This window comes from Rosa chinensis, chromosome 5 (genome assembly GCF_002994745.2).
Source record: "Rosa chinensis cultivar Old Blush chromosome 5, RchiOBHm-V2, whole genome shotgun sequence".
NCBI lineage: Eukaryota > Viridiplantae > Streptophyta > Magnoliopsida > Rosales > Rosaceae > Rosa > Rosa chinensis.
The window spans coordinates 14,609,832-14,621,889 of NC_037092.1; the positions used below are offsets into that span (position 1 = coordinate 14,609,832).

Below are 12,058 nucleotides of genomic sequence, written 5' to 3' on the forward strand. Positions count from 1 at the left end.
AGAGGAGTTGAATTATGTTCTACTTCTACGGTACTACCCATATATATTTGGTTGGCTTATGATGACAATTTGGTCATGACCTTCTTGAACCCTTTTACCAGACATACCATTAGCCCTCTACCACTCATAGAACCCACGGAATTAATACTACATCAATTGAATTCTCGCTCTACACGCATTAATCAGGTCATTGTGTTGTCAACTTATATATATAGGTCCTATCCTGCAACAAATTAGTCTAACACATTTCATCCTTGCTACGGGAGACATTCTTCCTACTCATATATGATCAATCGATCAACAACCTCGATTCAGGATCAAAAGCTTAGACACAGGTAGCTAGCTTCAATGTCTCCATTCACAATGCCTCCTTCAAGCAAGAACTGAAGAAAGGGGCTTCTAACTAGTAACATTTTCAGCATTTATTTCTCTTTATACGTACTATTGATTGTGTAAGGGTTGTACGTACTGTTGAACGTCCATCAGTGCATACAAAATTAAAGTCTAAATTAAACCAATTTTTTTTTTTTTTTGGTCAAGCGTCTAAACCAATTTAAGTCACGAATGAACACGAATAAGTTCATATCTTTTTTTCTTACATATATTGTCAATATGAAGATTGTTTAGTAATAAAGTTTCAGAACAAATGAAACTAACTGAAAGATCAACGATTACTTGAGCTTATTTCAACATCATTCCAATATAAGGGCTGAAGCATAGCTTTATGCCGAAATATCCGCTTCCATTTGGAACATCACCCATATCCGGGAACTAGTAAGATCCAGAATAAGTGCAACGGAAAAGAGAATGCAGGTGTGGCAGCTAGCATTTTTGCTCGGTTTGTTTGGCGTACGTATCATGCAAGCAGCAATAAATGTTGTGATCATTTGAGCAGGTTGCACATATTAAGTATGGAGATCAAGTGCAGTATTCATGTTCTCTAGGCACTTGGTATTTGATCAGGGAACCCCATAATAACAAAGAATAATGTATGCATATATGCGCTCCTAACTAGCTATTACTTCCTGCCGTTTATCCTGAACTTTATCAGAAATATAACAATATACTGCCATTTGCTTCAAATCATTATAGTGCGTATTTCGAAATCTAAGAGTAGATCATAATCATGTTTTTGCAAGAAAAATATGTATTAACCACATAGTTAACTTAACCACGTAACTTAACCTCTAGTATAATACCAAACACTAACACTTTTTTTTTCTCCTCAAAAGACTTGGTTTGGTTTTACACGTACATTGAACTGATCGTTCTCAAAGCACATAAATAGTGTTTTCTTTCTCACTAAATAGCAATTAGTTAATAACAATACCAAACTGCTCATGCATCTCCATCAGTCGATCCCAACAAACTACCGTGACTTTCCGCCAGTGGACAACTTTTTTCTTCTTTTCTTTACAGCCTTTGGCAATTTGTGTTTCCGAGCTTCCCTCTTCTCTTCTTTGACTCTCTTCTTGTTTTCTTTTCTAGCAACTTTTTTATTAAGAGGTTCTTGTGCTTTGACTCCAGATGAGGAATGCGAATCAATTGAGTTTTCTTCATCACTCCCAGAGTCTGATTCAGTTTCACATGGAGATGGTGGAACACTAGAAAGAGCCTGCCTTAGTCCTGTAATAGTTTTATAGTACATGTCTTCAGTGTCCTCACCACTAGTTAGCCGTAGTACATCTGCTTCAACATCCATTACCTGGTTTAGTGTACTTGGAATGTATGCCTGGAAAAAAGAGAAGAAAAACAAATGAATATGCCAAATATATGCACGCAATCAACCTTGCAAGTATATCTCTTTATATTATTGAGGAATTATAAAAACATAGTTACAGTCTTGTCACCTGTACAAATACAGATTCAGCAATTTCATCCACAGCAGAAATATCTCCTCTGTCCACAATTTTTTGTTGTACCTGAAATCAAAGCCACTTAAACAGCAATCGTACCCAAGTCTCCTTTAATTTGACAGGAAAAAGACGGAATCAAACCTCATCCAGATAACTGTCCACTGCTTCCTCAGCAATACTTGGATCAACTATAAAATCAAAGAGCTCCCTAGTTGTCATAACTGCTACACCATGTTTTTTAAAGAAATCCTGTGCAGCACCAAAAGTTAGATCAGTTCATAGTCACTGAATGCATTACTTAATTCATTTTGAAAACAATGAAACAATATAGCCAATGACTTTTGTAAAAACTTACAGAAACATGGACACAATCTTGACGTAGGAATTCATTTGCATTAGTGTGGAAAAGGTCAACTGCTTGAGAAACATCAATAATGTACAGGTGCCCCTGCAATAAGGATTCAAGATAAATTAATAAAACTGCATGCTATGATGCATAATGCTTTCAGAGTTCATTGCAATACTAACCTCAAAGTAAAGTATGTTGAATTCACTGAGGTCTGTATGCACCAGCTTGGCCTTCTGATATAACATTCGCATGGCAATTATTATCTGCAACCAAACAGTACGAGTCATTCCAGTAGCAAATACAACAATCAACAAACAAAACCTTCTTTTTGCTAGCATGCAAAAAATTTGATGTTAAAGCGCTACTCTAAGAAGCTATTGCAAAACATTAAGACTAGTATGGTTCCTCCAACAGCCATCAAAAACATACAAAACAACCATGTAACATACAATATTGTAATCAAGATTTGGAACACACCTCCCTATAACCTTCTCGTAGCTTGTCTAATGATAGTGCAGCATCGTTCAGAAGAGGTGCTGCCCACCCTGCCTTTCCTAAAAAAGAATACAAGATCCCATGTTACTCTAACTAGCATTTATTAAAGTGTCTTACGAGGACTAGAGTCAATCCTTGTCAGGGAAAAAAAAAAGGCTGACAGAAAAATGCAGCTAGGTATGCATGGTCACGGGAAATGGTTTGAGAACCAAATCAAGATGCAGTTGCTACACCTATAATAATATATCTACTGAAAATAGACATCATATATACCTATGAAATCCATGACCAGTACATGATGATTTATATGATGCGCAGTAGGGCATCTGATTCCTGCATCTTTTATCCTGCAGTTTACAAACCATCTCTAATGTCAGCAACTATCAGGATAAAACCAGTTTCATAAACATTCCACTAGATGTTGGTCAAAATATTATATACAATAAGAGAGTTTTTTTTTTTTTTTTTTTGGGGGGGGGGGGGGGGGGGGGGGAATATGACCAGACCTAAGATCAAAATAATTGTTTGCTTTACCTCTTCAGATTCCTCATTTCTTTCTCGGCCCATGTCTTCATCATTTTCCTGGGATTGTTCTTGCAGTATCCGCGTCTGAATCGGAAGTCCCCTTGTACATATCTATCCCTGTCCCTGAAGTTTATTGGACACAAAAGAACAAGAGTTATATCTAAACTTTAAAGTCTACCTATGTAAACGTATGGGAGGAAAACCCACTACGAAAACTCTATGGGCCTAGAAACTGTAAAACTAAATTTATAATTTTTTTCTTTACAGTGGTGCTCTTAGATTTCATGGTCAATATCCCATCAAAATTGACTACCATAGAGATCGATACAAAATTTTAGAGAAAATTGACAATATACATGAGTGCAAAAGAAATAATTGAAGCAAAAGAAAGTCTGTATTTCAGAAGATACAGACAGCAATGAGCATTATAGATTATCAGGCATTTGAGTGCGGAACACATATAACTCAAAAGCCACACGGATGTATCATATGCACGTTTTGGCACTAGCACTAGCACAGTTAAAAGTTGCTGAAATACATAGTCATTAGAAAAGGCCAAACGTGCCGCAGAACTTACTTAAAGTCCAGAACAGATGTTTTGAACACTTTGATTGCCCGTTCCTGGCCATCAGAATTGGTTGCATGATAAACATTTGCCTGCTCAAGAAGAAAGAATAGTTCAATAATGCAAAAGAAAAGAAATATTATTTATCAGATGGAAACTAAAAGATTCAGCATTTATAACCAAAACATTACATTCAGGTATTAAAGTAAGATAATGCACAACATACTTCTTTCCCAGTGGAAATGCAGCCATTTATTTCTTTGCATACATCACGGCCCATCAACTTGTATATAATGAACTTGGTTCTGAAATCAAAGACCTGGTGAAAAACAATCATTGAAATAAATTAACTAACACAGTTGCAATGACTCTAAAGAAAAACCCAAAGACTATAAATTCAATTGTCTTGCACCTTCTCAACAGTAGCACGATCCGCTCTATCGGTAGTTTTGGTTCTACCGATGGCCATCTCTCGGATAAACTCTCGAATGGAAGTTGTCACATTGTTGGACATGCCAATATTCAACCTGCCTTCCCACTCCTACAGGGTGTAGCCAACAGAGATTCATCTTACAATCAAATACCAGAAACTAAGAATCATACAACTCTTTTAACCAAACAACCAATCGGCCACCTCAGCTAAAAATTTGACATCTTTGTTTAGTTTGAAAAGAAAAATAAAAAAGGAAATTGTACCTCTAAAAGAAAAAGGTACCAATTAAACATACAGAATTCAAACCAAACAAAGAAACAGCTAAACATGTTTGCATACAATAATTAAAGTTGTCTAATTTAGTTTGAAATCGTATTTGAAGAAAAAGAAAAAAAAGACAGGGAATTGTACCTCTAAAGGCGAAGCTCGGATTCGGGCTGAGAATTTCTGGTAGCGATTAGAGAGAGGCTGAAGGGTTGAGTTATTAGGGCGATGAAGGCCTCCATGAGCATTGGGACGCCTACAATTGATAGGGAAGAAACCTTCTACTGCTTCGTCATCGTAATCCAAATACTCCAGGTACTTGGACATAGAGCTTTCAACCTCCTCCATCAAACAAACAGAAGAAAGAGCAGACACAGAAGGAACGGAATTAGGGTTTAGGAGCTGCCTGACCAGCTGAGACGACAAAGTGAAAAGAACCCGACTTAAACCCCGAGACAGAGACAGAGACAGAGACAACAATGGGCTTTTCTCTTAAAAATACAAAACCTTACACGGGATTCTATGAGGAAATAAAAATGGGTCCGTATCCAGATAAAGAATATTGGCCTTTGCAAGACTGCTAGGGCTAGGGATTAGGGAAGTAAGGGATATTGGACTTTGCAATTTACAACAATGTACACGAATGGTTCCGGTTCGGCAGATTCGGTTCGTTAGTGTAAATTGCAGTTTTTGTTGACTTAAGGATCACCAATTTGGCCGAAATTTTGCAGATGTGATCTATATATTAGGACCTAAAAACTGAACGGTTATGATGTGAAAATATAATTGAAAAGTGGGTCAAAACCTAAAATCAGTACCTTTTTTCTTAAGTGCGGATATCCGCACCTGAGCAAAGTTATATACATATATATATATATATATATATATATACTGCCTTTGTTCTTTTTGACTTATCAAAATATTAGTGGAGTTATATCTCTGGCATCTGCAAAGTGTAATAAACCAAACAAACCCTTTTCTCTTAAGATTTTCCATATTTTAGGACCTAGCGCTCTGCTAGGGTTTAAGAATCCTCTTCCTCAGGGCGCGTCTTCTCAAATTCTCGTCGTTGCTAGTCAATGGCGGTTATGACAGATTTTGGTCTGCTTATTCTCTTCCTCGTTGCGCTGGGTAGCGCTGAGGCTGTGTTGATGTCGGGGGTTAGGGGCGCTGTTGGATCTGCGTCCAAGCTCGACGGTGAAGTGCAAGATGCGGCCTCGTTTACAGGGATGGCATCTAGGTGGCGGATGAGTGGTGATCCGGTTTAGGGTTGGTCAAGATTGGATCGAAAGGGTCGATTCTGATCGGGTCCAAGATACGATGGTGCATCTACTTCAGGTGTTGATATTTGGTGTGCCGCCATCGTGGAAGGTGTGCTGCTTTGCTCGGGCCTGGACCCTTTGTTGGCGGGGATGATAGCTTGGTTATACTTGAAGGTGGTTGGATGTACAACATCAGTGGAAGCGGCAGCGACTTGCAAATCAGAGACGATGGTGGGCTGGAACAGGGGGGTGGAGTCTATGGGGCGTCCTTAGCAATCTCTGCTTGGGCCCTCTGGGCTTCATTCTGGTCAGTGAGCATTACTTGCTGGGCTTGGGTGGGTTGGGCCCTCAGCTATAAGGGTTGGGCTGACTTTGTCAAGGGAGTGGAAGGTGGTTTGTCATCTTCTGCTCCTGTTATTGCTCAAGTTTATCAAGGTCGCAAAAATCAGAATCTTAGTTGGTTCCATATTATGTCTGCTTCGAGAACTATTGGTTTTTGTTAGAATAAATTAAAGTGCGTGGATTTCTTAAAAGGTGGGTGTACTGGAGATTTTTGGGATTTTATTATTCTAGAATAGAGATTTCATGAGGTTCTGAGGAACGATTCTTTCTGTCGACCCCATAGGGGTGTTTCGTTTTTGTATTGCTTGCTAAACTTAATGAAATGGCTGACCTATTTTGATAAAAAAATAAAATAAAATAAAAAGTGTAATGGTTTATTAATCTAGCTTGGATATAAAAGCATAGAAAGTCAATGGGTCATGGTCAATTGAAGATCGTATCTGTACAAGCTAATGGCACAATATGACGTACCCCCGCTTAGACCTAGTGGCTACAAGCTTTCTTTGGTCCGAAAATGACTACAAGCTAGCAAGATATGAAGATTACAGTACAAGGACTTGTAGAAGTGTAACACGGCTTTCAAAAACCCAAAACACGGCTAGCATGGTTTGTTCAAGTATTAAATAACTATCATATACATTCATATATAACAGGAAAAACTACTTGTAGTATTTAGCAGACTTAAGAGTCGCTACTAGTTTTTTTTGACTTATGGCCACACCCGCTAAATTGTGGCTAACTTGAGCCACACCCACACCCACTAAATTGTGGCTACAGGGTTAGCAGTGGGTAGTGGTCTTTGCCTGCGAATTCCATGCTTGACGCTGGATGTACCACCTCCAATTGGGTTTTTTACTAATTGGCCACCTCAAAAACATGGGGCAGTGGGGACATGGGTTTCATAATTCACGCCCGGCATTCTAATATACTCTTCACTCCTACTTTATTATTTCATATTTGCTATTACTTTGACCTCCGTGGCTGATTTGTGCCCCACAAAGTTTCTCTTTCTTATCCGTGCCCATGTTGCTTCACAACCAGAAAATTTTTGGTTCGACTCATCAGGCTCGGCACAATTTTACCCGAGTCTAGCAAAATAGAAATGTTTTTGGCTTTTATAATTTGAATTGTTATATTGCATAATTATATCAATACAGTGCAAAAAATTAAGCTCACGTGCCCAGCAAAATAGAGACAGATACGCCAAACTGCCAAAGGGAAAAAGAACAAGTGTAGAGTATGTTAAACACTTGGACAAAAACTATTCTTCCTTAATTTGCCTGTGGTTCTCAGAACTTTCAATCAATGCACGCAATATATGCTCCCCACCCTGCAAGCACAATAGACTTCTTGAAGAACACTGCATATATTACAAAGGCACAATTCTTGAAGAACAAAAAGAAACAAAATATTACCCGAACAGAAGTGTTCGTATCAGATACCATATGACCTAATAAATCTTTGTCATCACCAAGATCTTAAGTTCTTAACTACATAGAAAATATAAGTATGGTGGTGCTTAAGAAACCACAGAATTGAAAACAGATCTGCGATAATAGATGCATATCACACTAGTGGGAAAGTAACATTACCAAAGGCATTGACAATTTGTCTAATGAACTGGTTTATGCTGCTTCTCTAACCAACTGCTCAGTATCAAAGAAATCCGTATAGAAATTGTAAAAAAAAATCCAATAAATCACCAAATGCTAAACAAATAAACTACAGAAGGGGGAAAAGCGCATGTGGAGACAGTAGCAGGATCGGCGGCTATGGCTGCCAGTGGAGTGGTGGTCTTTCTGGAAAAACCAACAGTTTCCCGTTATTTTGAATTAGGGTTGACCGTCGGGTTAATTAGGCCAGGGCTGCAGGGTTTTGGGCCGGATAGTGATGGGTCTGCTACTGGATCAGAGCGGCAAGTATTAGGGCTAGGCCTCAATGCTAATGGGGCATATGTGGAGGATTTTGTTGGGCTTTTTTCTGGTGACAAACACTCAAGGGCTTTGGGTGTGAGAAAGAGGCAATTCAAACCTAGTTTGGCGATTATTCCACAAGAGTTTCAGCTAGGTGAGTTGGTGGAGGTTTCGATTTCTATAGGGCCAGCCCCGAAGAAAAAGGGTCGTCCACGTAAATGCATTCAAGCAAAAGATACAGGTAATAATGCAGGTGCGAATCTAAGCTCCAACTCGGCACGGAAGGAGCTAGTTATTGTTTAATTGTTATTATTAAGGTTTAAGCTAGTGTGAGTATGATTCAGTTTCTATGAGCCTTTTATGACGTTTCTGGTTTCCTACTTGTACCACAATTGCGTGATTGGCAAGTGAGGGCTAGTTGAATGATTTATTTCCGTATGAGGCGAAACTTTGTCATTCTTGGATAGGCTTGCTTCAATGTGAGCTACGCAATGATGTTAATTAGTTTGCTTTAGCTTAGATAGGTATTACAGGATTTTTTTGCCGGAATTCTTATGTAAGTTTTGTAAGCTATGGTCTTTTAGCTGTTGGTTATTGAATAACAATCAGCTAAAAAAAAAAAACTACAGCCCATACTTGATTTCATCAATATCAAATAGAGAAGACTCGATCCTATAGCTAGCTAGATAAAAAAACTATAACCCAATATATCATCGATTTGATGATTTTGGAGGGCGTACACCACATCTCTTTTTAGAGGATCTGCGAGATGAGACCTCAAGCACTTATAGGCCGGTTCTCCAAAACATGTTTATAGGAAAATGTGAATATGAGATACTTTTATAGATTGTACGTATAGAGTTTAAGGGCATGAAATCTACTACTTATATACTATTACAAATTCAATCCAAAAAGACTTTTTTGTCGGGGACATTAGTACAACTTGGTGACATATCACCTCAAATTAAAACAAGCCTCCCCGAAATAAGACCTGGAGAAACGTACACATAATTTACACCCAAAAAAAAAAAGTACACATAATTTATTTATATTTTCGTATGTCAAAATTTATTTTCGATTCTTTATTTGTATTCATAATATGAATCGTACAAGTTGGTAAGATAATAGCATGAATTATGTGCATGGGCTTAATTAGTGCTATAAGCAATAAATATTGGTCTCAAAGAATTCTCTGCAATATGGATTTGGGGAAGATGTGTGCAGTTAATTGATTTAATTTTAACCTATCAAAAATTTTCAACAGTCATCGATCGCATCCTTTTTGTATATATTTTCCATCTCTTTCTACCATTTTTTTTCTAACTTTTTTCATTTGATTATAAAATAGCGAATATAAATAAATTGAAAATACAAAAAAATTTGTACCTCTCAACCATGGTGGTCCAGATCTAAGTTTTTTTTTTTTTCCCATTTCTTGGGTTAATCTTGGTTGCAAGGGTAAAGATGTATTACAAAAAAAATGAGTAAAACCCACCACTAGGGTCAAAATTTTCTTACACCGAACAAAATGATACATAACTTTCAAAAGTGATTAAAATTATACCTAAATTTTTAAAAGTGATCAAAATGATACTTAAATTTTTAAAAACAAATCAACTTGATACCCAACTTTCAAAAGTGATCAAAATGATACCTAAAGTTTTAAAAACAAATCAATTTGATACCTCAGTTTAATTTTTTGTAACTTTTTGTTAAAATTGATCACGTGTGGTGCAGTATTTTGTGGAGTTATAATCATATTTTATACAAAAAATTACTTTTCAATTATTTTTTATTTTACTTTGTTAATTCTCTTCTTCTATCTCTGCCTCTCTCTCTCTTCCCATTTTTCTTTGTTTCTTTAGAAGTTGGGAAATATCCGAACTTTATTTGTTTTGACGATCGATGGTAGAATTGAAATTGAAAGGAAGATTTTTTTTAAATTCTATAGAAGAAGAAAATTGGTTATAGATGATTGATGGCCCTCTGACCACAAATCACTTCAATTTTTGTGCTTGATTTTGCATTTGATTTAACCAAAAAGTTTTTAAAAATGGCTAAATACTGACTACTACCCTGTAGTTTGGGTCTAAAATCAATTCAGTTCCTAAACTTCTAATTTCATCAAGAACACCCTTGCACTTTCAATTTTCATATAATAGGTCCAATTTGTTAGTCTTCCGACAATTGAGTCATTTAACTTGTTGACGTGACTTATATATGGCCTATGTTTTATGATGTGGTGTTGAGGTGGCCTACATAGTCAATTTTGGAGTGAGTCCCACTATTAGAAATCTATCAAGTAAATAGTTTTTCAATAAATAATCTAACTATAACTTGAACTCATAACAGAATATTAATGAATTGGACCTATTAGATCAAAATTGAAAGTACATGGGTGTTTTTGATGAAATTAGAAGTCCAAGGACTAAATTGATTTTGGACCTAAACCATAGGGTAGTAACCAGTATTTATCTCTAAAAAAAAAAAAAAATTGAAGTATCAAATTGATTCGTTTTTAAAACTTTAGGTATCATTTTGATCACTTTTGAAAGTTGAGTATCAAGCTGATTTGTTTTTAAAAATTTAGGTGTCATTTTGATCACTTTTGAAAGTTGGGTATCAAGCTGATTTGTTTTTAAAAATTTAGGTATTATTTTTATCACTTTTAAAACTTTAGGTATCATTTTGATCACTTTTGAAAGTTATGTGTCATTTTGTCCGGTGCAAGAAAGTTTTGACCCTAGTGGTGGGTTTACTCAAAAAAAATTTAAAAATAAGTTAGGGTGTGTATTAAGAAAATAGATAGGTGTACATAAAATTTATGTAGATTGTATAGGGTTTAGGGACATGAAATCGACTACATACTTACCTCCAATCAAAATACTTAGTGACATTAGTACAACTTATATCAACTCAAAATTGATTGAATGAGTGATTGATTTTTACTTAAAATACCTTACTTGCATACATTTTTCTTTTTCTTTTTTAATTAACATCTAGTCAAGAACAAAACATAATAAAGCATTTGTTTCATAGAGACAATAAGAAGACGGTAAAGATTAAAAAAAAAAAAAGGGGGAAAGAAATAGGGTATCGGCTAGGCTAGGCTAGGTAGTGATCTACCTTTCTTCTATTGCGCGCCTCCCATGTGAGACCTAGATAAATGTAAACATAATTGAAATCGAAGATATAAGACATCCAGCAGCAATCCAGGGGCTCAAGCGTTCACCTATTCTAGCTGCTTTCCAAGGAATCCCTTCAAACCCAGGTTTTCTTTCCTCAAATATCTTGGGGATATACATCTTCAAGTAGGTGCAGAGAGTAATTGTGAGCAATACAACCGCAAAATACAAATTGAACTTGATAATCGTTGAGTTGAACAAGAGTAGTGTGACAATGCAGATGGTGTTTAACCCTATGAGAAGAAAATTCAGGAAACGAGCAGCATTCAAGATTAATATAAGCGCAGCCTTAATAATCCTCCTCCAGTCTCTTCTCCCTCTAAAATCTCGTTCTCTTAGTGCCGCTAACAATTGACTGTGTCGCATTGTGTACCCTCTCGGAGAAAGGAACCTCTCCTCATTCAGTATTCCAAATGCGTTGAAGAGCATAAGCCAGGCCACATAGAATCGCCACAAAACCTGAAAAGCCTCGATCAAAACCATTGGCATTAACATCTAGATGTTAATCCGTCAAAATCTAGTTAATGTATAAGTTTTTCAATGATTATACCGTCAAAAGAGAGGTTTATATAGACGTTCTCAAGTATATGAAATAGGTAAGTAATCACTCCTACTTCAGTTGGGTAAAGCCTCCAATTAAGACCAACCCTATGCATCACCAGCCCACTCCAATACCGACACGTGTCCTATACCCCCTCCATAAATAAACTAAAGTTCAATTAAAATTAGCTCTCTAAATCTAACCTAGAGTGAAGGTAACTAGTTTAGGAAATCATTTCATTCACACAACTTTGACAATTAACTGCGGTAAATAGTCAAAAACGACGTGCCGACATTTGCCAAAGCCTTCTTCTGCCACCAGAAGTTCT

At 36.7% G+C, this 12,058-nt stretch overlaps 1 protein-coding gene across 1 annotated transcript; it reads right to left on the reverse strand.

Moving 5' to 3' along the window:
- Positions 1-1,188: 1,188 nt before the first annotated feature.
- Positions 1,189-5,090, reverse strand: LOC112166217 (serine/threonine-protein kinase RIO1). The gene is made up of 12 exons (XM_024303004.2): positions 4,635-5,090; positions 4,203-4,331; positions 4,017-4,109; positions 3,803-3,882; positions 3,235-3,348; positions 2,974-3,047; positions 2,683-2,759; positions 2,385-2,468; positions 2,212-2,304; positions 1,998-2,105; positions 1,851-1,922; positions 1,189-1,732 (listed from the first exon to the last, which is right to left on the reverse strand). The coding sequence occupies exons 1-12, from the start codon at positions 4,833-4,835 to the stop codon at positions 1,370-1,372; spliced, it is 1,488 nt and encodes a 495-aa protein (XP_024158772.1). The 5' UTR covers positions 4,836-5,090; the 3' UTR covers positions 1,189-1,369.
- Positions 5,091-12,058: the final 6,968 nt, after the last annotated feature.